Source organism: Paramisgurnus dabryanus, chromosome 22, assembly GCF_030506205.2.
Source record: "Paramisgurnus dabryanus chromosome 22, PD_genome_1.1, whole genome shotgun sequence".
Lineage (NCBI taxonomy): Eukaryota > Metazoa > Chordata > Actinopteri > Cypriniformes > Cobitidae > Paramisgurnus > Paramisgurnus dabryanus.
In genome coordinates, this window is record NC_133358.1 from 29,622,382 (window position 1) to 29,649,969 (window position 27,588).

General features: G+C 35.6%; 3 protein-coding genes across 4 annotated transcripts in view; 2 read left to right on the forward strand and 1 right to left on the reverse strand.

Moving 5' to 3' along the window:
* The first annotated feature begins 29 nt into the window (after nucleotides 1-29).
* rhot2 (ras homolog family member T2) lies at nucleotides 30-14,831 on the forward strand. The gene is made up of 19 exons (XM_065258754.1): nucleotides 30-215; nucleotides 1,086-1,144; nucleotides 1,232-1,313; nucleotides 1,393-1,436; nucleotides 3,309-3,362; nucleotides 3,449-3,501; nucleotides 3,580-3,688; nucleotides 4,238-4,339; nucleotides 4,418-4,516; nucleotides 4,601-4,709; nucleotides 8,753-8,873; nucleotides 10,139-10,223; nucleotides 10,305-10,450; nucleotides 10,905-11,005; nucleotides 11,089-11,219; nucleotides 11,571-11,651; nucleotides 11,724-11,846; nucleotides 12,630-12,829; nucleotides 12,918-14,831. The coding sequence occupies exons 1-19, from the start codon at nucleotides 179-181 to the stop codon at nucleotides 13,033-13,035; spliced, it is 1,854 nt and encodes a 617-aa protein (XP_065114826.1). The 5' UTR covers nucleotides 30-178; the 3' UTR covers nucleotides 13,036-14,831.
* Nucleotides 14,832-17,463: 2,632 nt separating this feature from the next.
* Nucleotides 17,464-18,663, reverse strand: h1-0 (H1.0 linker histone). The gene has a single exon (XM_065258758.2). It carries the CDS (start codon nucleotides 18,498-18,500, stop codon nucleotides 17,895-17,897), a length of 606 nt encoding a protein of 201 aa, XP_065114830.1. The 5' UTR covers nucleotides 18,501-18,663; the 3' UTR covers nucleotides 17,464-17,894.
* A 149-nt stretch (nucleotides 18,664-18,812) lies between these two features.
* The window catches only part of rhbdl1 (rhomboid, veinlet-like 1 (Drosophila)), a 39,426-nt gene continuing 30,650 nt past the window's right edge, over nucleotides 18,813-27,588 (forward strand). The window contains exons 1-2 of one of the 2 annotated variants that reach the window (XM_065258757.1): nucleotides 18,813-18,992; nucleotides 24,439-24,563. In XM_065258757.1, coding sequence (XP_065114829.1) covers nucleotides 24,558-24,563 — 6 coding nt within the window. In that variant the 5' untranslated portion in view covers nucleotides 18,813-18,992; nucleotides 24,439-24,557. Of the gene's footprint in view, nucleotides 18,993-23,193; nucleotides 23,310-24,438; nucleotides 24,564-27,588 lie in introns of those variants that run through there. The other variant, XM_065258756.1, reaches the window with a different exon arrangement.

Consider the following 27,588-nt stretch of genomic DNA (forward strand, 5'->3'; position numbering starts at 1 on the left):
CGCTTGTCTTTCAGTAGAGGGCGCTCCATTTTGGCTCGAACCGGAAGTCTGCAGCGCCGCCAGTTTCTCTGGATGGAATGGGGCTAGCGTGAAACTAGCACAGAGCTTTGAATTGATTTGAACTTTTAGCAAAATATAAACGCAACCTGTCGCAGAGTTAAATAAAGATCGCGGTGAAATGAAACGTGATGTCCGGATACTGCTGCTGGGGGAACGTAAGTTGTTTTTAAATGTAATGTCAAATGAAATGTGTCATTTTAATGAAGGCACGAGTGCTAACCCACAACCTTGAGCTCTTGCAGGAACACACACAGAAATAAACATAACATGCTCTTGAATTATGAGTTTATTTAGTGATTTACGATATGCTTACGTCATGTTTATGCATCGGGTTCACTTTAGCTAGTAAAAAGTAATTTACAGATTATTGGCTAATGATACTTAAGTGGATTTCTAAAAGTTTTTTTGACAGGAAATATTGCTTGTTTTTAAAAATAAAGTTTTAATTGGTATTAATGTTGATTTATCAGACATTTTAATTTAACAAAACTGAACAATCAAACAAACCTTGTGTCGTCTTATTTATTAGATGTATACTTATTTGTTTTTCATGCAGTTTACATATTAAGAGGTTTAGAAACGTTTTCTAAATAAAACCATACTGTTAAAATCTTTCAAATGTAGTACTTTACGTGTGTTTCTAACAAAGACATTGATTCAATGTGAATTTATACAATAATGCTGTTAAATGATGGATTATGTGGTGGTTGCTATGGTAACTATCAGGGCGTGGAGTTTGCACTTCGTTAAACATCAAACGAGTTTTAAGTGTCAATAAATCACTAATCAAAAACGTGTGACACATTGCACGTATCCACAGAGTCTCTATTGACAGCCAAATATTTAGACAAGTTTAGATTTAACATTAGTAAGATTAAATTAAACTTCATTAAAAGTGACTGCATGCATTTCTTTTAAATTGCAAGCTTTCCATTGTTGTGAATTCATATTTAATATCTCATCATCTACACAGTTCATTTAATCGGTTAATAATTATCTAATAGCAGTTTCTCTCATTCTTTCAGCCAAAGTGGGTAAAACCTCTCTGATCATGTCTCTGGTTGGAGAGGAGTTTCCCGAGCAGGTGAGTTTCTTCTCATGATCCTCTGTTAATACAGCATCACTCCTGTATGTTACTGTGTAGTGAGAACGAGTGTTTTGGGTCTGTCAGGTTCCCCTCCGTGCAGAAGAGATCACCATACCTGCCGATGTCACACCTGAGAAAGTACCCACACACATAGTCGATTATTCAGGTAATCTGTGCTTGTCGAAATGATTCGTATTGTTTGCCGTGTAATGTTTTACTAATACTCCACTAATGCTTATTTGCAGAAACCGAGCAGTCTGATGAAGTGTTGAGGGAAGAGATCGTAAAGGTGAGACTGAATTATGTCTTTTAATTAAATCTGTTTTCACTTTTAATGAAATGACAGGAAATTTACTGTTTTCAAAAATATTTTGATGGTTTTAAAGTGTAAAGACCAATTTACACCAGGCTTAATAACTATAAAGTTTTATGTTTAAAGCTGCAATATGTAACTTTTGCCTCTCTATCGCCATCTCTGTTTAAAACATGAAATTGAGGCTATTTGTGGAGCAATGTTCTGTAAAAGTAGGCCTACATCTTAAAAGGCATGTCTGAAAACAAATAATGTATTTGCTGTGTTTGTTGGCAACAATATTGTTGACATAATTTTTAAAGGGGACATATTATGAACATCTTTTTCATGTTTACGTGCTATAATTGGGTCCATAGTGCTTCTATCAACCTTTAAAATGTGAAAAATAACAACCCAGTAACTTAATTTTAGTAAACCATGCTCTGCAAGCATGTGGAAAAATAGCTTATTAAATTTGGCTCCCCTTGTGATGTCAGAAGGGGATAATATCGCCCCTTTGTCTGCACTATCCAACCAGGGCACTGCCATTTAGTGCAGAGATCAACTCATTTGCATTTTTGCTCACACCTACAAAGTGTCAATTTTAACTTGTTATAATAAATTATCTATATGATATTTTGAGCTAAAACTTCACATGCACTCTGGGGACACTAAAGATTTATTTGACATCTTTAAAAAAGTCTTGTGAAATGTCCCCTTTAATGTATTTTTTCAGCAGGTGACGAGTAAAACATTAACTCTTTCCCCGCCAGCGTTTTTTAAAAAGTTACCATTCAGCACCAGTATTTTTTATGATATTTACAAAAGTTTAAAGCTTTCCAGAAAATGTTTTAAATATGTAAACATACAATATATCAAATGAAAATACAGACCATCTGCTTTCAAACAACAACAAAATAAAAGTTTCATCCTATCCTCATTTGTTCTTATTTGATCAGCTTTCAAATATGGGTAGGTTTCTTTAAAAATACAAAATTTTGTAAAGGACTTTTATTAGAGATCAGATTCAGAATGATGATCAAAACATACACAGAGTTTTTACTGTTTTTAAAACCTGAATGCTTCAGTGTTTTATAAGTTGTGTAAGAGCGCCACCTAGTGGATAATAGCGGAAATAAGGATTCCCGCAAAAACTCATCATTACCGCGGGTTCACACCAGCCGCGTTTGAGGTGTCAAATTCGCATCTACCTCGTCTATTTTGCCGCTTGAACATTTTAAGTTTACTCGCTTCATTCGCACATGAAATTCTACTCATTGAGACATTCACGCGGAAATTTGCGTCATGGGAGGGGCTTCTGCGACTCCACTCGCTTCCTGTAATCACGTCACTACTAGAGCAAGCTCCTGATTGGTTAACGTGGCGCGTTTTTCCGCCATAGTTCAAATTTTTCAACTCACGCGTTTCCCACGGCAACACTCAATTGTGCCATTCGTGCAAACAAGGCGGAATTGCGTCTGCCGCGCTAAACACCTAATTCGTGCCGCAACACCTCCAGATGCATGTCAACGCGTCTTCACATTGACTTAACATTGAAATCACTTGCGCTTGACGCCTCTACCGCGGCTGGTCTGAACGCAGCATTAGAAGCGTTTTCTCTTAATTGACGAGATAACTGGACAATGGTGGGGAAAAAGTTAATAATCCATCAAAATCCATTTTGAGTTGAAGGACTTGCACATTTAAAATGTGAAACTTGTGAATTAAATGTACTTTTTTATATTTATCATTGTTGATGTTAACAGGCCTTTATACTCATCTATTAAGTGTACAAACAATGTAAATTAAGTTAATACTCATATCCACAACAGTGAAATAATTGTTTATGAATATGATTGTTTTTCATAGGCCAACGTTGTTTGTGTGGTTTATGATGTCACGCAAGATGAAACCATTGACAAGGTATCTGTTATCTCAGAGTTTTTCATCTTATTTCAGTCTTTTTAAGTCGTCTTTTCTTCATCCTAACTGGTTTTATTGTCTATCAGATCAGGACCAAATGGATTCCGCTGGTTAATGGAGGTGCAGAAAAAGGCATCAAGTATGTTTTGTATTGTGCTGCGATGTAAGTACATCTGCTTTTAGTCGTCCTATAAAAACATCTCTCCTGGTCCTACAGGATTCCCATCATCCTCGTGGGCAACAAGTCTGACATGCGTTCTGGAAGCTCAATGGAAGCCATTCTGCCCATCATGAACCAGTTTTCAGAGATTGAGACCTGTGTAGAGGTCAGGACCACTGTCATATGAGTGTTTAAAGGAACAGTATGTAGGATTGTGGCCAAAACTGGTACTGCAATCACAAAACGTGTGGCTAAAACTGGTACTGCAATCACACAGCTGGTGGCCAATATACCAAACGACAACATAAACATCAGTTGAGGGCTGCAACTCCACTTTTTAAATGAGAATATCCTGGCCGGACCGCTGTTGTGAGTGATATAAACATTTGAAATGAAAATGATTTCTTAATGTCTAGTGACATTTCAGGGCCATTTAATGATTAATTTATATAAATTTCTTACATACTGTTCCTTTAATGTTTAGATTAGCATGTGTGTACTTGTACCTGTAATGTATGTGTTGGTTTTTATTAACGAAAGTATACATCGTCTACTAGATGTGTTTAAAAACTTACTGCTTGCCAACTAGTATATTTGTCATCATCGTGGACATGTTTGAACATTCCAGCAGCTGGTTAGGAAACCTTGATAGTTAATCACACACGTTTTGCAATGAAAGATTACAATGATAACATGACTGTTTGTGTGTCGGCAGTGCTCGGCTAAAAATCTGAAGAATATTTCTGAGCTTTTCTATTACGCCCAGAAGGCCGTTTTACACCCGACTGCTCCTCTGTACGACCCTGAGGACAAACAGGTACGCACAAACACTTCTGCACCTTTTCTCCTATTCTCATATGTTTTCTCATTGTTTTATGTTGTGTTGTTTGTGTAGCTAAAGCCACAGTGCGTCCGAGCTCTCAGTCGGATCTTCAGTATCTCGGATCAGGACAACGATCACATACTCAGTGACGCTGAACTCAACTGTTTCCAGGTAAATTTACGGATATGTTTGTAGTAATAATACAGAAGTTTGTGTGTCAATGGTATAATCAGATCAAAATGTTTGTGTGCTTAGAAACTGTGTTTTGGGAATCCACTGGCTCCTCAGGCCCTAGAGGACGTAAAAACTGTTGTGTGGAAAAACACCAGCGATGGAGTTCAGGACAATGGACTCACACTTAATGGTAACACACACAGCATTGTTCAAAAATTGATCTAGATGACCTGCTGTTGCTTTACGTTTTTAGTGCCGAACATCTTTTTTTCCTCCAAAATTTACCTTCTGTTTTTCGCCAAACTCAGAGATCCTCTGAGAAATGTAATCCCGTCCGAATGCAAATGTCTGTGTTTGCCAGCAATATGCGTTTTTACGTGTATTGGCCAAAGTGATCTGCCGTAAGGTCTTACTAACTCACGTTTGTTGTACTTCCTGCGTCCCATTCATTCAGACATGGATGTTTTTTTCAAGACGCGCCACATCTCGTACACTGTTAACCCACCGTTTCAATTAAGAAAGTCGTTTAATTTCTATGGGTTTATTATAAGCAGCCAGTTATATAAAACATGTAGGAGTGGTTTCCCAGACAGGGTTTAGGTTAATCCAGGACTAGGCCTTATTTATATAAGGTTATTTAAGAAGTTTTTACAAACATACCTAACAAAAAACACTACAGGTGTGCATCTTAAGACAAAACAATGTCACTGAAATATGTAAAAAATTAACAGGACAAGATGTTTCTAAATCAAAGCAGCTGAAACATGCATTTTAGTCTGGGATTAGGATAAGCCCTAAACGTGAAACCGCCCCGTAGGCTACTTTAGTAGGATTAAGTTATTTTGATTGGTAAATGACATGTTCTGTAATAATTTTACATTTAAAGCAAAAATTCAAACATCACAAACACGTATCCAGAGCATGTGACCCAAAGACACGAAACAGGCACTCCCACCTCTGGAATAGCCTTGCAATTTTGTTCCCGTCCGAATCGGTACATAAAATCTCAGACTTCTCAGAAATCTCAACTCAAACATCATTTGAAAAGCTAATCCTGTCCGAATGGTGCTTTTAGATGTCAAATGTACCTGCAATTGTATGATCATCATCACCCATGTACACAAACACACATGCATTTGTTTGATAGCAGAAACATGTTATTGTCTCTCCTCTAACATCTCTCACACGAACCTGTTCACATCTGTAGATTTAAAGTAAAGCATTTGATTTATCAATCTTTATATATGAGGACTTTTGCAAAATGTGCTAGTAGAGTTAAACCTGCATACTCTCAGATTCCTGACACAGCAACAGGAAACAGGTGAATGTGACTCATTAAACAAATATTCAGCATCCTTTTCCAAAAAGCTTCGGTTTTTCCAGTGTAAGGAAAAACAAAGTTTTGCGAGCTGCGACTATGAAGCGGTTATTTTTATTTTTATTTCAAGCTCATCTTGGCATTCCAGTGCTATATCGTTTTCATGGTTTCCTTTTTTTGTTTTGGCTGTAATTTCACAAAATACAGTTTTGCTTTGTGAATATACATTTGAGCAATTCCAGTGTTATGGATGTGACATTTGTAGTCAAAACTTAAAACGTAAATTCTCAGAGGATGTATTTATTACTAATATGTTAAACCTTTTGTTTATATTTTGCTTACCACCGATGATAGTCAAGACATCAGATATCAGTTTATATCAGGGGTTTTCAAACTGTGGGTCGCTTTGCTACAATGATTTTAATATGATATACCATAAGTCATTTTGATACTGCAATTAAACTTATATTTCATTTAAAACATGACACGGAATTTATTTTCCTCATATTTATATTTTAAAATATGTTTGGGTCCCGGTATAGATTATACACATCTAAATGGGTCGCATTAAAGGTTTGGGGACCTCTGGTCAATACTCATGTTTTTTTATTTTAGATAAGGGAAAAATGCATGCGATATGTGACAAAAAGGACACACATTTTTGGGAGACAACATTCTTTTTTAGGATTCCTATGAATTAAAATGCACAAACCAAAAACAATAATACCCAACAAATGGAGAAGGCACAGCTCCTTAATGAAATTATAATATTTATTTATAATTTTGTGCACACATTTTTTTAAGAAGAAAACGCGTTATGAATGTGACATTACTCCATTATTGACATGAGAATTCAGCAGGGGGCGTCAGTTTGTGTTGAAAAGTGGTGGGGACAAAAGATCAGATTAAAAAACATTACATTTCTTAGTATTTTTGTCTTGTTTTCAGTAGAAATATAAAAATAAAATCTTAAATTAAGATGCTTTGTCTTCATGAGCAAAATTACCCAATAAAATAAGTCTAGTTTTTAGACCAAAAATATAAAATTTAAGTGATTTTGTGCATAAAACAAGGAAAAAATCTTCCAATGGGGTAAGCAAAAAAATCTTGAAAACTAAATTCAAGAAAAATTAAGATTTTCAGATTCTTTTTGCTTGTTTTATGCTCAAGATCACTTAAATTTGATATTTTTGGTCTAACAACGACTTTATTTATTTTAATTTAAGAATGTTTTAGATATTTTTACTGAAAACAAGACAAAAGTACTAAGAATTTTTTTTCTTGAAAATCATTTTTTGCATTGTACACTGCAAAAATGACTTTCTTACTCATTATTTTTGTCTTGTTTTCAGTAGAAATATCTAAAAATTCTTAAATCAAGATATATTTTCTTGATGAGCAAAATGACGTAAGAAAATAAGTCTAGTTAAAACAAGCAAAATTCATCTGCCAATGGGGTGAGAAATTTTTGCTTAAATTAAGTGTTTAAGAAAAAAGAAATCTTATAAAAAGATTTTTTTTCTCACCCCATTGGCAGAAATTTTTGCTTGTTTTAATCACAAATTCACTTAAATTATATATATATATATATTTTGTCTAAAAACAGGCTTATTTTCTTAGGTCATTTTCCTCATCAAGAAAAAGCATCTTAATTTAAGAATTTTTAGATATTTCTACTGAAAGCAAGACAAAAATAGCAGTGAAAGTCGCACAGGTATTGCTTGATGTTTCAGAACATTTTAACCAAATGCTTTCAAAAAGTGGTGGGGACAAAATCAGCCATTTCAAAAATTGGTGGGGACATGTCCCCAGCGTCCCCAGTGTAAATGACACCTATGGAATTCAGAAATGTGCATTTACTTAACTGGGTGATTCTCACGAAATCCAGATTTAGAAGGTGTCCAGCATCAGAATTAAAAAAAAATTGAAGGCAATTTTATTTTTAGAGGATTTAAAAAATATTTCCTAAATAATTATTTACATTTTTTAGATTATCATTATCAAATATGATCATTACCGCAACATGATATTACATTAAATATATGCATTTACAAACTCATGTTTCGGTAATGAGAACTAAAAAGGTTTCTAGGTACTATGACAAACAAAATTTCAACTTTTATCTGAAGAGAAAACATAAGAACTGCTTACCTGGTAGCCATCTTGAGTGTCACAGTCAATTATGTCCCTTCCAACAATTAAAAAAAAAAAAAGTTAGTTCCTTGAGGGCTTAAACAATGATTGAAAATTGTTTCGGAGGATGAGAAAATTGGTCTTGGACACATTTATATTCCTTATTATTATCACTAAATTTACTGATGATCACCAAACACCACATGTTTCTTTACTGATAATGTTTCTGGTATAACATGCACTGAAGCTTTTTATTTTTTAGATTTTTTTAATTATAAATATTTCCATGTCAAAGAACCCCAAATCCAGTCATGGACACGTTGCGGTAATGAAAATGTTCCCCTTAAATGTGGAAAAAACAACAAAATTGGTTTGTACGATGTCATTTGAAATCATGTGCAAAATAGTACATGAAGAGCTGTTTGTAACTTTATGCCTCTTATTTTGATAGCATTTACTTTTTTTTTATCAAAATGTTTCATGACACCTCATAAGTCTAATTTCGCGAGAATCACCCAACTTAGAAATATAATAAAATAATAACTTTAACAGAGAATTTGCATGGATATTTAAACCAAATAAATACCAAATATTGACATCTGAGATAAAATTATGATTAAAAACCTTTATGCTAAGGTTGATATTTGCATGCAATTTCCCATTTACATTTATGGATTGGAAGACACTTTTATCTAAAGCACAAAGTATACATTTTGACAGCACATATGTGTTTCCTGGGATCAAATATCATAAACACTTACATACTTATTTATGTTCTGCAGGGTTCCTGTTCTTGAACACGCTGTTTATACAGAGAGGACGTCATGAGACCACCTGGACCATCCTGCGTAAATTTGGTTATGATGACACACTGGACCTGACCGATGATTACCTGTATCCACCGTACGTATGCGCAGTGCATGTTAGGGGTGCAACGGGTCACAAAACTCACGGTTCGGATCATATTACGGATTTTGAGGCACGGATCGGGTCATTTTTCGGATCAGCAAAAAAAAAAGTATGGGAAAATTCTAATAACAAATCAAGAAATTACAAACATTTATAAAAAGAACAAGGTTGCACATTAAGTAAGGTCTAAAATCATTAGTTACAGAAATCAAATGAATAATAACACTGCATTTATTGTATTAATTAAATGTAATTATTATTTTTTTAAAGCTTCAGAAGTGATTTTCTCTTTGTCTTGGGTTGTTTGATTAACATTAATGACACAGACTTAAGTAGGTCAATTGAGCTTACTGTCTCTTTAAGACCAAATGTGCACAGACTGCATCTCTCTGTTTGTGCACTACCGAGTCCCCTTAAACGAGCGCACAGCCACAGACAAAGGGTGAATTACAGACGGCGCAGCATTACAGTCGTCCCACATAAAAACGTTACGTTGTTTTTCATTGCTCTATTAGCCAAATGTATTTTAATACACTACAGTATGAGAGAGAGTAGCGCAACTCTCTGAAATTTAAACATCAAGAGTTCTGATCTTTGAAGGATGATTACGTCTTACTGTGCATTCAGACCGCCACCGGCGAGAGCGTCAAAGTGTCCGGAAGTCATTCATTTTCAATGAGAGCCGGCAGCGAGCTCCGGCGAGCAGCGGCGCGGCGCGTCATGTACAGCGTGAGCGTCGAGGAGAGTTGAAATCAGCTCAACTTTATGGTAATGAGATATGACGCGGTTCGGCGGCAACCAATCGGAAGGCGGAAATGTTCACCGGCAACCAATCGGAAGGCGGAAACCTCCGCCTGAGAGGAGTTCAGAGAATGCATTCGAGCGTCAGAGCGTCCACTACAACTTTTCTAAGCGTCGTTGTATGGGCAGCCAGAGCTTTTACTCGAGCTGGACCGGACGCATTCAACCGCACGCGTGCGTTTGTGCGCAAAGTAAACTGATCACTTTAGCGCCGTTTTGCAGTTAAACTGTTTAAAATCACTTGAATGTTAACATTTGCAAACCTTTATAACACTTACAAATTATAAACTTTCCCTATTTAAATTTGCGTATTAATCCGCGAATCACATGCGAGCCGAACCGTGGGTCGTGATCCGTACGGATCACGGATCAACTGCGATCCGTTGCACCACTAGTGCATGTGTGTATTTGTATTTGATCGCACTAGGGTATCAACGGATTTGGCCATGTCTCTCCAGGTTACGAGTTCCTGTCGGTTGTACGACAGAGTTGAATCATTTGGGTCAACAGTTCCTGCAGAAGCTCTTTGATAAATATGATGAGGTGAGAACTAAAGAACTTGACAGAAGGTGGTAGCGTTAGTTTTTTGGTCTAGTTTAATGGTTATCTGTGTGTGTTCTGTAGGATAAAGATTTAGCTCTCTCTCCGGCTGAACTGAAGAATCTGTTTGGTGTTTTACCCTACATGCCCTGGGGTCCGGCGGTGTACAGTAATGTCCCTATAACAGAGGAAAGCTACATCTCCCAACACGGCTACTTCTGCCAGTGGATGTGAGTGATGGATGAGAAAATTGGCAAAATAATTAGGAAAATGAAAAATAAAATAAAAATTATTTGGCTTTGGCCAAGAATGTTCTTTTCGGTGCATCCCTAGTAATAAATATCTTTGAGAACAAACTAGGTTGGTCAATCAATATTTAATCAACATTTAGTCGACATTTTGTGTAAATTATTTTAGTAATTGTACACGTTACATATGATATATGACTGAAGGTCATTTGTTATCAGAAATAGACTTCTGTAAAATTACTTTGTTGTTACTGATTTTATATGCAAGTCTACCGGAAGTTGGGTTTAGTCCACAAAAGCTGTTTGTTTATGTTGTTGCTGCTGAAACCGTCTAAAGATGATGAATAAGAAACAAAAATGATTGTCATGAAAAGCAGCCGTTTAATAAATCAAATATTTATTTCATTATTTAAATAAAGTTGCTTTTGGATTGCAGGTTATCAGCGTACCTTGACGTCCATCGATGTCTGGAGCATCTTGGCTATCTTGGCTACCCGATTCTGATGGAGCGAGAATCTCAGACCTCCGCCGTCACCGGTAATCGAGTCTGACTGTGAAACTCTGCTAAGCCCAAACTCGCTCATATTGAAGAGTTTTTGTCTTTTTCATGTGCGTTTTAGTGACGAGAGAAAAGGAGATAGATCTGGATAAAAGACAGACCCAACGAAACGTGTTCCTCTGTAAAGTGATCGGTCCTCGCGGAACAGGAAAGACAGACTTCCTACAGGCTTTCCTCAAGCGAAACGTTGTGGTAAGGAAGAATCGGTTCACAATATTTCAGTTTGTCCTTGACTTTGTCCTTTTTACAGGGTCATTTTACTGTTTTCACCATGATGACACACAAAATAATTTCCAGTAAGAATAGATTTGATGACAGATGTTTGGTGTGGGATCTGTGGGAGGATGATGAGAATAAGAAAATGATTAAAATGCATGGTTTTTCAACTGTTTATTAACGAATAACAGTACTTAAGTTTGATATTTTTTATATTTTTTGTTTGGAAACAGTTTATACATTTTGTAATTCTCCAAGTTTTTGCTTGTTAAACATACAAAATATTTTCAAATATTCATGCTGATGGTAATTTGTGTTTATTTACAGAGAAAGGAACGCAACCCTGGTCCTCCCTCGGTTTACGCCATCAACACTGTCTCTGTATCCAATCAGGAGAAATATCTTATTGTAAGTGTCATCTCAACTTTCACAAACCACCGTTTATAAGTTCCAAACTGACCCGTGTGTTTTTTCCCATAGTTGGAAGAGGTGGATGTGGAAACTGAGTTTTTAAAAGCAGCAGATGCTGCATGTGACGTAGCGTGTCTGATGTATGACGTCAGCGACCCAGACTCATTCAACTACTGTGCTAGTATATATAAGGTATGACATCACTTATATATATAATGCTGACACGCATGCTTCATTTGCATTTATAAATACATCAAAATTCAAGTTGTTTAAATAACTAAATAAATAGCTTTGGGGTTATTAAAGAAATGTTTAAACTTGCTGCAAACACTCTTATTTACATACATGATGTCCACCTTCAAATAATAATAACAATGGTTTTGGTCTAGAAACCTAATCTTGGTCTTGTTTTAAAGAAGACACTTTAAAGTTTTTCACAGATGTGTCTGAAAGTGAAAATATGAAATCTAAAATTGTTATAGCAGTTTACATTTATTGTAATAAATAAAAAGAATGCAATCAATTATATAGTTTATACATAAAATAAGGTTTGTGTCACACTTTTAGTGGTTTTACCAACAACGGCCACTAGGTGTCAACGATTTACTGCATACACTTGTCACAAATTTATAAATGACTGTCACTGCACTATTATTACTGCTAAAATGTTTTAAAATATGAAAGCCACATTCTTATGGTGCGTTCACATCGGATGTGGCTAAAGCGTTAAGCACAAGTTATTTACATGTTAAGTTAATGCAAAGACGCAAATAAAGTTGCTTGAATGATGCGAATTGAGCATTTCGGGCGTTTGGCGCTTGATTAGCAGGAATCGCATGAATTGAAAAATCTGAACTTTTACGGATATTCGCACCACGTTAACCAATCAGGAGCTTGTTCTAGTACTGCGCCAGTTAAGGGGTTACACTCACAATTCACTTTGACCTAAAATGTGTTTGTTTTTTTGGCATGTAGCAGCACTATATGGACAGCGGGATCCCGTGTGTGGTGGTCGGCTCTAAAGCGGATCTTGTAGAAGTGAAACAGCATCATGGCATGAGCCCATCTGAATTCTGTTACAAACATCGCCTGCCTTCATCTCTTCGCTTCTCTGCGCTGCTCCCAAACGCACACACGAACATCTACAGCAAACTCGCCTGGGCTGCCATGTACCCGTATGTACATAAACACACAAACTTTTGACATGCAAAGCATTTTATTCTTATTTAATATCTTGTTTCACGTGCTTCTCTATGTCAACAGACACCTGAATGGATCAGACATGAACAGCACTTCCTTCTGGCTCCGTGTGACTTTGGGTACCACGATAGCAGCCATGTTGGGATTCGCCGTCTACAGAGCCTTCAGTCGACACAAATAATGACACGCATGCTATTCACAGGCAGCGTATACAGTTTTGTTTCTTTACCGAGTCATGTGTGGCTAAACTGGTAGGTAAAGCCCAAAACATCACAGGGACTAACCAGATATTACGTTGGACTGATGTATTACACGCATACACATAAATTAAAAACAGATTGATGGAGTTTCACCATGATGCTTGAAGCATGAAAACCATGAAGTTTTTACTGGTTGACCTCAAAAGATGTTTTTTCAAATTGATCTCATAGCCACAGATGTGCTGGTGTAGGTGTAATGCAATGATTCGATAGGTGTTTGTTTTTCAGTACTTGAAATGTATTGAAATCAAAAATGTTTATAATATGGGACGTTCTTGAAGCATGTACGAGAGATACGTAGACACTTCCAATCGGATCTTACTGGAATTTAATGTATTTTGCGGGGTGGCTCATTTAAATGAATTCGTACAATGTAAATTAGGGATGCTTAACGATTAATCGTGATTAATCGTTAGCAGAATAAAAGTTTTTGTTTACATCATATATGTGTGTGAACTGTGTATAATAACTTTGTATAAATAAATGTACACACATGCATGTATATGTTTTAGAAATGTTTACATGTGTATATACATTTGTATATTTATGTATAATTTATATTATATATAAATATAAATACTTAATATATAAAAAAAAAATCTTAAAATTATACATGAATGTGTTCATATTTATATATATACATATTTATTATACACAGTTTACACACATATGTGATGTAAACAAAAACTTTTATTCTGCTAACGATTAATCACGATTAATGTAAATCGTGCGATTATTAGAAAAACACTACTGATAACTCACCGCTAAACCTGACATCACAGGGTAAAATATCACCTCGTAAAATACGTAGGAATTGCCATGAGATTGTGTTGACACTTCTCAATGCTGGAGTTTTGCCTCGGTCATACATGAGTATCATTTCAAACCCTTTTAGTTTTAAATTAAAGAAATATTCATGAGTACGCTCGCAAATAATAATTCTCTGACTTCAAATAAGTGTATTACCTGTTATACCCATACACTGGAAGTAGGTATGTTTGTCCTATAGACTTACAAATGCATACATGTCAAGACCTAAATTTCATTTTGTAAACTGAAGATCAAATCGAAATGATGTTTTTGGTAATGGAGAGCATGCATAAACGCTTCGTAATGATGAACCAAGAGAATTTCTTAAATTGATTAAGCTACGTTTAGTGTTTCTTCTAAATTAAAACAGAATAAACCGTAACCCCTTCCAGCCCATCAAATGGACGTTAGTATTTATGGACCATGACTTAAAAAATGTGTATATGTGTTTATTTTTATGGCAGAGACGTCAAAGCTAAATTTGTGAGGAGTTAAACTCGGTCAGTTGTTCCAAAATGTCGCTTTTGTTATTTGCCTAAATTGTTTGTGAATGATTCCTGATTTTAAAACTAGTGTAGGGATGGATAGTGTTTATAAATATATTTTAAAGTATATTTTAAGATAAAATGCACCTGGCCTATAGTTCAGAACCATCATATTGTTACAGGAACCAGATTCTTAAGAAACAAAACGATTTGGTATTTGTTTAGTTTTTTGTTAATTTTCATAAGTTTTATTGTTCAGTATTAATATCTGATCACATCTACATGTGATGTTGGGCCCAACTGTAAGATACCGCAGGCTTCTCTCTGTTCGGCCTTGGTCTTCCATCTTAAACATTAAATGAAAGTGAAATGAGATGCTTGGATTGAAATATTTTGTAATAAACTAGCTTTTTTTCTGCTTATCTTGTTTATTGTGCTCTCTCACATCATAAATGGCTTGCATTTTCCATGCACACTGTAAAAAATATGCAGCATTTTTTTCAAATCGACATATATTCTTATGTACTTTAACTTAAAAATTAAGTTAAACAATTTCAACTTGAATTTATGAGTTTTCAACTTTTTTAAGCTTAAACTTGACTTGCAAAACCAAGTTGTTTTAACTTCATGTTGCATTTTTACAGTGCAGTGGATTGGATGTTTAGGGTTTGTGTGGCACCAGTTCTGCCATTTGTTTAACAAAGCAGATTCTTGCCTGTAGTTTATAAACTTTCCTCCTTAGACATTATATAGAGACTGTTTTAATATTACTTTAATGTGAAATGATTTTGGGTTAAAAGCTTTTAAAACAGGAGAATTTTTTTGTATTTGGTATGTTCCCCTTGACAGTAGCACTTGAACTTGGCAAAGTTCATGAAAAACCCCAATGGTCCACTTTTTCCCATTATGATTTGAGAATGTTGAAAGCATTTTGAGTGCTTCAATGTAAGTAAGAATCGAAGTATACATGATAAAAAACAGATATTCAATGTAATCTCAAACATTTTGAGTTTTGAAGAGCAACACTTTTTAATTTTGATTCAAGATTAGGCAGTGGTTTCCCGGACAGGGCTTATCCTAGTCCCAGACTAAAATGCATGTTTGAGCTGCTTTAATTTCAAAATACCTTAGTCTCCAGATGTACACCAGTATTGCTATTTATAAGATTTGTTTGTAAAAACGACTTTTGTGCTTTCACTAATTGCACATTATATATATCTTTTTGCATTTACCTTATATAGCGCTATGTAAATTGTAAATATTTTTCAGAAAACATTCTGTTTTATTAAACGGGCCATGGCATGAAAATCTGACTCTTTCCATGTTTAAATGGTATGATTGGGTCCCCAGTGCTTCTATCAACGTAGAAAATGTGAAAAAGATCAACCCAGTAACTTAGTTTTGGTAAACCATTCTCTACAAGCACATGAAAAAATAGGTTGTTGAAATTTGGCTCTCCTTATGATGTCATAAGGAGCTCTTATTATAATAATACCACCCCTTAATCTGCACAATCCAACCACAGCACTGCCATTTAGTGCAGAGAAAAGCACAATTGAGTTTTAATTGCAACAAACCACCATCATTGTGATCAGTGTTTGAATTTCATCCGCTCATTTGCATTTTAAAAGACACACCCAAAACGGCACATTTTTGCACACACCTACAAAGTGACAATTTTACCATGCTATAATAAATTGTTTATATGGTATTTTGAGCTAAAACTTCACATATGTGCTCTGGGGACACCAAAGATTTATTTAACATCTTAAAAAAAGTCTTTAAAACATGCTAAAAATATTTGGACCTTTACAAAATTTGCATCCATTTCTTACAGCATAGGGCTATTTATGAATTTTTTAAATTTTCATATCTTGAATGCAATACACTTACAATGACATAAGAACGAAGTAAACTAAGCTCTATATATGGTGCAAATGTTTTTTTCCTGCACTGTAAAAAATACTTTGCTGCCTTACATTTTTTTGTTAAATCAACTCAGATTTACAAGTCATGTCAATAGAGATGAGTTGTCACAACTTATAAAATATAGTTGAGAAAAGTCAACTTAATTTTATAAGTTATAACAACTCACCTGTAGTTATAACAACTCATCTCTTGTCAAGATAAATAAAAGTAAGTTGAAATGACTTGTAAATCCGAGTTGATTCAACAAAAATATTTTTTACAGTGTGCAGTCTCCTAAATAATGACATCATACAACTAAAATGTATATAAGAATTATACAAGAATTGAATCCCTTTGGGAAAATGTAAGTTATCTCTATTTATCAAAAAAATATTTTTGTCATCAGTGTAAAAAATATGCAGCATTTTCAATTACACAATTTAAACTTGATTATATAAGTTGTCAATTTTTCACAAGCCAGAACTTAAAATAGTAGGTTGAATTGACTTGCAAAACTAAGTTCATGTTGCATCATACTGTTTATATAATGTTATTTTTTGTATTGCATTGTAAATATTTTATTCACAAGAACAAATAATTTTACCTAAATTTAAAGGTTTTCCTTATACTGTAAAATCTCTAAACGCATGAATAGAAACATAATTTAAAGATTATGATATAATTTTTCTTACTAATTGAGCTTTCCTTTATCTGCATATCTGATTATTTTTATATATAATATAAAAATAATATTAAAAAATATATAAAACTATTTTTATATATAATAAAAAAAAATTCTAAATTTTCTTTTTGTTATATTTTATTATTATATATTCCTATATTTCCATATTTATATGCAGTGTTATTTTCTTTGCATATAAAAAAATAGAAGAATTGAATGGTCGATTACCCATTCCTATTTACCAAAGTTGATGCTAACCAGTGGAGTTCACTTATGAGACACTGCGGGGCAACAATGAGCCCAAATAAACCTGAAACCATAAGATGCGCTTACAAGCGCTGAGCTGGAGGGTGTGGTCCCCAAAGACCCCATCCTACCCTGTAATTAGTGTCATGGTAACATACTCATAGTTATATCATATGTCTACTGCTCTCCATGGTGCTGCATTAAAACACTGGACAGAGTTCATAAATGAGAAAAGTTTAATGATGCACAGATGCGTAATAACAGTTTTATTAAACAGCAATGAAACGTCTACTAAGTTGGTTCAATTCTGTACACCTTCTTCATATAGAGCATAAAGCACCGTTCTTCATACAAACAATGACATTTTTTACAGTCCTAGAATAACCTAAGAATATATTTTCACAAATTATTTCAGAGAATTAGTTTATCTGAATAAGTGTCCAACAAGGTTTGATTTGGGGAAATGTAAAATAAATAACTTAAGCAATTTCGATCTTGAATCCTCTTCTTTACAGATGCACAACTGCGCACAAAAAAAGTTTCTAAAGAAATGCGCTGAAGTCCGCGCACGAAGACCATACAAAAATACCAAAAACATTTGCTTCAAAAAGTGTATTTACACCAAGTTCTGGATTGCATCCGAGTCTCTTCACTTCTTTTTGGTCGTTTTCTTGGCTGCTGTTTTGGGTTTGGGTTTCACCGTTTTCACCTTCTTTGCTTTGGTCGCCTTGGCGGGTTTGGCCACCTTCGCCTTCGTCTTCTTGGCAACTTTCTTGGCTTTGACGGGTGATTTCTTTTTCTCCACCGCCTTCTTCACCTTCTTCTCCACGGCTTTCTTGGTTTTCGCCGGGGACTTGACCACTTTTTTGGGCTTGGGGGCCTTTTTGGGTTTGGCGGCGGCTTTTGCTGGCTTCTTGACTTTCACGGGCGCAGGTTTGGGTTTCTCGGGCTTCTTGGCGTCCTCGGCTTTGGCCAGTTTGAAAGAGCCAGAAGCTCCGATGCCCTTGGTGTGACGCAGGAGCCCGCTGGCCACCAGACGCTTCAGGGCGAGTTTGATCTGGGAGTCGGCGTTGTCTCCCACCTTGTAATGGTTTTTCACATACTTCTGGATGGATTGACGCGACGCGCCGCTGCGGCTCCTGTCCGCGGCGATGGCCGCTTTGATCATGTCTGAGTATTTGGGATGCGATGTCGCTTTCTTTGAGCTTTTCGTCTTCTTGGGCTTGGAACCGGGTGCAGCTGCCGTCTCAGCCATGGTTAAGAGTTTTGGTCTCTCTTGGCTTCGAATAAAAACCGAACCGAGCTGTCAAAAACTCTGACAAACTTGGTGAAAAAAATGTGCAAATAAGATTACAGCCACGTCACGACTGCCTATTTGTTTTTTCTTCGCATTCAAATGTTTATTTAAAGCGCTGCGGAAAGTGTGTATATTATTCGTCCAAGTGCGCCTGTACTGTATATGTAGCCTCCAAGCGGACGTGATTGAGAACACCAACTGCCAGCAGCTGATCAAGCGAGCTTCCATGAAACCTGCGCGGGCTGGTTTGTGTTTCTTCCTCCTCGAAATACGGCCGAATTCGGGCGGCCTGGTTCGGTAGCGATCCCGTCGGCGCCACGATCCGAGAGGGGAGGCTTTGGGCTTCGCGTGCTTGTGTCGCTTCGGCGTCATATCTTCGAGCCATGAACTTTTTTTCCACAAAAATCCGCCCAAACCGACGAGAGCCGTGATGCATTTTGCAGAATTCAGGTAAAATTAACCCAAACCGACGAAACCGAGCCGGACAACACGGAATGCACATGAAAGCCCAATCAACCTTTCAGTGGACACGATGAGTTTGATTGATGCAAATCGTCGTTTTCGTTTTTAATAAGCCGAAATAGTTGACGAACTAACACAGTCCGGCCACAGAGTCCGCGTGACGTTTCTCCGATTATTTATTGTTAAACCTTCTATAAATTAAATGTGCGCGAATCAAAGTGGTTCCCGTATTGTGGATCATATTCACACATTTCAAGAGGTGTTGGTGTTATTTATGTGCTTTGTATCTGAACGATTTAAACCTTATAATACATAAACGAGCTGCTCCAACACTCAGTGCTCAGAGAGAATTGCTTGGCTGTTAGGAAAGTTGCCAGCAACCCAAACACCAGCTTCACCGACCAGAACCCATCAGTACCGTGCTCAGGTTAAACATTCTCACCTAATTACACCTATGCACGTTATAGATCCGATTGACACTTGAAGTCTGGTCTGATGCTTTAAACGCTCGTGCGTTCTTTTGTTATCTCTGTTGGCAGGGAAACCCGTCTCCCATCGCTTTATCTTCACTCATCTCTAAACCCATCATTTATCAAGTCATCGATTAAGATCAGACTGCAGACGGGTCGTCGATCGGTTTTATTTCTGTAGCCTAATCTTTTTCTGTTATGTACATTTTCAGGGCTGATAGTGTTTCAGTCAGAACGCCATCTTGAATCTCTTCTTTTTAAGGATTTAGTGTTTCCATCTAATGAAAGCCTTTCTCACCAGCCCACAACTTTTAATTAACCCGCAGGATATTAGAAATTAAACCGTGAGTGATAAACCAGATTAATTTACGATTTGGAGTTCAACTTTGTGCTGAAGTTAGTGATCGTGCGCGCGCCTCTGCATAGCACTGAAACTGATGACCTTTTTTGTTGCTCCTTAAAAACGAATAAAACATGTTTTTATAAAAACAGATGTGGCTTCAGATGTGCCACTTTCTATTGGAACACACTATTATTACTATTACTATTACTATTATTACTATTACACACTATTACTATTTTCATTTACACACTCCTATATACACACCTATTGTAAATGTGTGTGTGACGTAATACAAGGTGTCTGCAGGTGTCTGGTGCTGAAAACAGCACCTTCAAAGTGCGCATTTCTTCAGTGTTACTATACAATGGACGAATAACGGGCTAATAACTTATAATATAGTCATCATCTTAAATGGTGCATGGATGCATCCTGTATTAATCCTATGAGGAGAGAAATTCAACAGTACTTATACACAGATATACATTTTGCATTAAGAATTTTATAATACGCAGCAACACTTCTGTACGTGTCTGCATGGTTATTACGCTTCCAGCAACCAATTTAGCGTTTATAAGACGTCTAATAGCCGTCCAAACAGAGCTCAGACGTCTAGGCTAAAACACTGCAAAATTTGGGCTGTCAGTAAACATTTTATAGACCTCTAAGCAAGATTTTATGAAAAATGAAATAAATAATTGAAAACATACAGTATCATACATCTCGCAAGCTATCTTGGCAAAGAGAACATGTAACCAAATTCAAGTTTATTTTGGCTAGAAGTGGGGACTATCGGGTCTAGTTAACCTAAATGGTGAAACGATGCTGTGCTCCCTGCTGAAAAAAAAAACAATAAAACCATTACAGAAAATTCTATTGGTTTTATTGGGCCCAAAACACACTACAGTGTATTGGTTTTTGTTGGTATCTAATGGTATGTATTGGTTCTATATAGAACCAATACATACCATTAGATACCAACAAAAACCAATACACTGTAGTGTGTTTTGGGCCATATTCCATTAGAACCAATACGTATTGGTTCTAATGGAATATGGCCCAAAACACACTACAGTGTAGTGGTTTTAATGGTAAAGCTAATGGTTCCTATTGGTATTTTAATGGAAACCATTAGAATTTTCTGTAATGGTTTTATTGTTTTTTTCAGCAGGGCTTGCTGGGCTGGCTTACAGCTAATTTTGTCTTCTGTCTTTTGTATTATATAGCTTTTGTTGTTGTCCTTCAGTCTGCTGAATGATTAAATATGAATGGAAAAATTGAAAGTGAGCTATCAGGTAACACATTTTGGGATGCTCACGATCAAAATGTGATCCTGTATTATGCACATTCATTGTGTGTCCATGGTGTGTCATTTTTATTAATATTGAGTCGTCCTTTCAGTTTTATACAGGACCCATCCTTTACATCACGAGACATATTTACTTATATCACAGCTACTCGTGACGTCAGACTATAGTACGCGTGAACGCCCTATTGTGCGCTCCCAGTTTATTTAAGTATGGGCGCGCGCGCACGTGTGTTTCCAGTTAAATTACGTATGGGTGCGCGCGTGCATATGTCTGTATTGTGAGTGACAGAGAACAAATGCAGAGCTTATATATCTGATGTGTGTGTGCGCGTCTCACACGAACTCAGCTTTGAGTTTTTGATTTATTCAAATAATAATAATTCTCACTGCTGTAGCCCAGTCACATGTGTATGTTGTGTGTTATGTTTATGAGAATAATTATTTTCATAATAACAAGGAAAAGATTTTAGTCCAGGTTATAACATAAAAGGGGCCACTTAAACCAGCTTGGTTTAAGATGATTTAGCTGTGATTTGGTCACTTTTTAGACCCACCAGCTTGACCATCTTAAACCAGCTACCAGCTTATGCTGGTTTTAGCTATTTCTTGTATTGAAACTAATTGAATGAATACTTCGAATTTATTACTAAATATACTATTTATTATTTATTAAAATGTAATCAGCACCGCAGTTATGGTAGGCCAATAAAAAGAAATGTGTAAGATAAATTATTTGAATAGCAATATCGTATGCATCCCGACTGCCAAATGTATAATGGAGCTTATTGAAAATGTCTTACATCTGTTTTGCCAGTAGAGGGCAGCACTGCTCTGTTCTGCATTACGTTATACATGTTATTATGATACACCACCAACAGATGCATATGCTGGGTCAGTCTTGTGAAGCCCATAAAGATTTGATAAGCATTATATTCCAAACTTTCACACGGTTTAAGTGCAGATTTATTTCTTTTTTTAGTTGGTATAACAAATAATCATTTACATATAAATTTAAAATAAATATATAGATATAACGAACCAAATTGCACTTATTTCATCCTCTGATGTATTGACAATATGCTGAACATAATAGTAAAAGGTGTAATTTCATATCATAAATACAGTGAATAACAGTACGATGGTCAGGGCCTTCGCAAGTGGGTGAAAGGTTGTGACACTTATAGGGGCCCCTTACAGTCCAGAGCGTCCCACAAAATCCAGAAGTACAGGCCTACACTCTTTTCATGGCCATCGGAAACAAAAAACAAAACAAAAACACAAAAAAAAAATGGGGAAGGGTCCAAAACATTTACTGGAATAGATGCCATTTTCTCATATTATGGTGCCTTTTAATTAAAGGTGTGTCCTTTAAAATGCAAATGAGCTGATCTCTTCGCTAAATGGCAGTGCCATGGTTGGATAGTGCAGATAAAGGGGCGGTATTACCCACTTCTGACATCATAAGGGGAGCCAAATTTCAATGAGCTATTTTTTCACATGCTTGCAGAGAATGGTTTACCAAAACTAATTTTTTAGGTTGATAGAAGCACTGGGGACCCAATTATAGCACTTAAACATGAAAAAAGTCAGATTTTCATAATATGTCCCCTTTAAACAATTGCTTTAGTAGCGTAAAGCTTTACTTACCTGTGTCGTAGACCGCAGGCATGAAGCAGGCAAACATGAAATGGAGTTTTAATTATATGGACTCTAAATGAGCCAAGAGGAATGGATTTGAGGAAGCGGCAGCGTGGACGTCAAGGTTGTAACTAAAACTCGGAACGGAGTTTAATTGGAATGGATTTGAGTGACGGCGCTCTGACAAGTGAACAGACATATACGCTAAATTAGAGAAAAAGTGAGTGAAACGTAAAATGGTTCCGAAGCCTATGATTCTGTTTATAATATTTAAAATATATAAGTTCTATGTCTAATGAAAAATACACAGAAAAATGCAACACCAATCAAGTTTTTAAATTATTCAGATCACTCAGTGACAGACATCAGAGGGAGCCAATCAAATTATAAGTCCCGCCTTCAGCTTGTAAACAGAACCAATCAGAGTGAGGCAGCCGTTGAAGTATGTGGTGATGATGATGTTTACAGTGGAAGAGCACGAGACTGACTGAGGGATGTATGGAGACCTGTTGTATTCCCGTCTATTAAGATGTCCATTAGTAAGACAGGTTAGTGTGTTGTCATATTTCTGCTCGATTTACTTTTGTGGGAAAAGAAAGATTAGCGGCTACCGCTATCACATCATTTTCTCGTTACTGTACCGGCGCGCGCCACGCCTCCGACCTCAAGGATTACGCGGTCAAAGTCCTCTTCTTTATTGAATAACAAACTGGGAATAGGGACACATCGCATTTCAAAAGCATTAACGTTACAGATCTGCCGGCTGTTGATGCGATTTATTACAGTATTAAGTAAACACGACTGCAACACACTGATGGATACCTTCATTAGCTTTGATAAATAAAATACTGTAGGATGCCGTACCATAATATCCTCATCCAAAATTCAGACAAGTAGTCATGTTAATGGTTTTAGTTTTTATAAAAAAAAAAACTAAACGTGGTATTTTATTATTAAATTACTTTGTATAGGGCTTTAAACAATGTTTTTTAACCCTACTGAAAAATCCAGCTAAGACCAGCATAAGGTAGTTTAAGCTGGTCCTACCAGCCGGCAAAGATGGTCAAGCTGGTGGGTCAGCTGGTCTTCCAGTCTAAGTCCAGCTAGACCATCTTAAACGTGACCAAAACACAGCTAGACCAGTTGCTGCACTTGCTACAGCAAAACCAGCCAATACCAAGCTGGGAGACCAACTAAAACCAGCTTAATACCTTATGCTGGTTTCAGCAGTTTTTTTCAGTAGGGAATGGCTCAGTAACATTGTTTTGATATAACATTCATAAAAAAATTGCTTTTTAAAGTTTATGTGTGTTAAGTGATGTTCAGTAAAACCAATATTGATTTAAGTTATCTTTTTATATTATTTTTAGGTTATCATTAGTTTCCATGCTGGCTTACATGCTCATATCTCATACACGACTATAGTATATCATATGGGTGGAGGGGGCCCATAATTCTCTAGCTCCGGCCCTGACAACGGTTATATATATATATTTTTTCATGATGTGCCAGAAGCATGTACATGCATTATATAATTAATAATATTTTGTCCTTATTTCCATACCATTTGTTTGAAAAAAAAATTCTGTAATGCTGTCTTGCAACAATGCAAAATTGTGAAAACGCCATAGAAATTTTTATTTTTAATTTTATTAAATTGTTTGCCTTCCTTTTAAGGTCAAGTAGTTCAAGTCAGCATGGATTGATGTCAGGCCGGTGTTATTGATCTCACCCAGCACAAAATGCAGATGCTGTAGAAGTTACACCCGCATGCTGCTACTGTAAATCACTACATTATGCAGGTAAACAGCATGCAGATATTTACTGTATACTATCATTTAATCAACCTTCAATAGGCATTTCCATATAAATGCTTATGATCGTAAAATGTATTCCAAGACACCATCTGTCAAAAGTTTTGAAACACTCACTCTTTCCTTATTTATTGTTATGTTTTTCCACATTACAGAATAATAATAAACTCGTCCAAACTAGGGATGCTTAACGATTAATCGCGATTAATCGTTAGCAGAATAAAAGTTTTTGTTTACATCATATATGTGTGTGAACTGTGTATAATAACTTTGTATAAATAAATGTACACACATGCATGTATATGTTTTAGAAATGTTTACATGTGTATATACATTTGTATATTTATGTATAATTTATATTATATATAAATATAAATACTTAATATATACATTTTTTTTTCTTAAAATTATACATGAATGTGTTCATATTTATATATGAAGAGTTTGGTTCCAAAACCCAATAAATCCATTTTGACAAATTTCGGTAAAAACGTGTTTTCTATACCAAGAAAGTGACAAGATGAAAACCACTATTTTCTGTTACAAACTTTCACATAGCATCTTTAGGTTATAAAAACATAAGAAATTCAAATCCATAACTTGATTTTCAAAGATTTATTATAAAAACTAATTATTTTTTCCACAAAATGCAATAAATCCATGACAGTTTTTTATTTCAAAATGCTATAAATCTATTAAATCAATGTATAAATGTGCATTCATCTTTACCATTTTATATTTATTTAGTTGACTAGTGGTATACAATGATTAAAAAATAAACATTAATGGCATTAACCAAAACACTTACTTTGATATATTAAGAACACATTGCTGCAGTTATATTTGACGTCGTCTCTTTACATTTTCACAGCGATCAGCTGTAAAATGTTTTGGTCCCGCTCGATTTTCGTTGACTTTGAGTAAAATAATATAAAGTTTTCATAAGATCCTCTGGGGTCAATGTTTTAGCATGAGAAGCTTGATGCTGTCTGGAGAACAAGCAGCCGAGTGCCTCTCGCGGAAATTATTAGATGTTGATGGCTTACGTTTCTTTCCCGTCACAGAAAACCATCACAGGTTTAGCAATGCTATTAAAGTATTATTTTGTTTTGTTTGTTGATCACGAAGTACAAAGTAGATGAGGAAAATTAGGATTCCGTGTACTCAGCGCGCCGCCATGTTTGTTTACATTGCGTGAATGGTCCGCTGTAATATCAGGAATGGATTTATTGCGTTCTGTAAAAAAGGAGGAGTGGCGTTTGTCGCATTTTGGGAACAAAGGGAGAAAAGATGACAGAATATCACGGCGGGTATTGGATTTTGCGTAAAATTAATTATTTACTTTTAACTACTGACCTGATATAATACTGATTTTGGCAGTAACTCATTTTTTTCAAAAATGGCGTTTATTGCGTTTTGGAACCAAACTCTTCATATATACATATTTATTATACACAGTTTACACACATATGTGATGAAAACTTTTATTCTGCTAACGATTAATCGCGATTAATTGTTTAGCATCCCTAGTCCAAACTATGGCATAACACAAATGTAACTGTGGGAATTATGTTGGTGACTAAAAGCATCCAAAATAAATAAAAACTCGGTTATATTTTATAATCTGAAATGAAATCACCCTATGCGTAGATATTGCAAACCGTACTCGTGTCATTTTATCAAGAAACCTCTTGAAGTTTCACAGAAGGATGGTTTTTAAAAAATGTCGAAGGAGTTAATTCTGGGCTATTTTTGGCTGCTTTTCTATTCAATGTTCAGTCTTAGTCATGTATTTAAAAAATATATATAAATATATTTAAAAATAACTTTTTTTATATTTGTTTTCTAATAATAACAGAAATTAATCTGTTTGGCACAGCTGTATTTTTGTCTACAGAATTTTAACAATACACCTTCAGATTACAAGATTTTTAAGATCATTGTTAAAGGGATAGTTCACCCAAAAATTAGGTTTAGTTGTTCTAAAGAAGATATTTTGATAAATGTTGGTAAGCACACAGCTGATTGTAACCATTGACTTCTATAGCAGGAAAAACAGGTATGATGGAATTCAATGGGTACCATCAACTGTGTTCTCACCATCATTTATCCAAATATCTTCTACATCATTTATCACAATACTTCCATAATATTTGTTTTCCTACTATGGAAGTCAAGGGTTACAATCAGCTGTGTGCTTACCATCATTTATTAAGAAGTCATCTTCTTTGTTCATCAGAAAAAAAGAAATTGATACAGGTTTAGAACAACATGAGGATGAGAAAAATAATGACATTTCATTTTTATGTGAACTATCCCTTTAACATTTCACTTAACAGCATGCAAAAACGTCTGAGAACATCTTTATAATGCCATAGCACCCTGCCAGCAACCTACAGCATCCTTTACATGGCAACCATATATCACCACTTTACTTTTCATTGTAAACCCTACATAAAATTACAAACAATTAGAGCAGATTATCATTAACACTACACATGAAAAAGCAACATCTTCACAGTCTGTTTAGCTTCAGGTTAAATCTGTAGAGATGTTTTCTTCCGCTAGTTAACAATATGGGAACAGACACAGTTTTAATAGAGACTGGGAGAGGATCCAACTTCGCAGTTTAGTTACTGCCTAGTGTGAACTGAGTCGATCACAAACAAACTGCACTACAAATATGACCCAGATTTCTAGAAGTGCAGCATACTCGCATGAAGGCTGAACATAAGATCAGGTCTTGCATTGTGATTGTGGGGTTTGATTGTGATAAAATGTAAAGCTGGATGCGCTGCCTGTAAATCACTTTGAATTTATTCCTAATGCATGCATAAATGCATGCTCCAGTGGAAGAGCATTGCATTATCAAGATAACAGTTTTGAACCTAGGGAACACACAAATCTTGTAGTGCCAAAATGCATAAATATATAAAATGATTGCAACATTCAAACAACAAGACTAGAAAAATATAGTAAAATATTCCTGTCATATTGGCACCACACCAAAGCT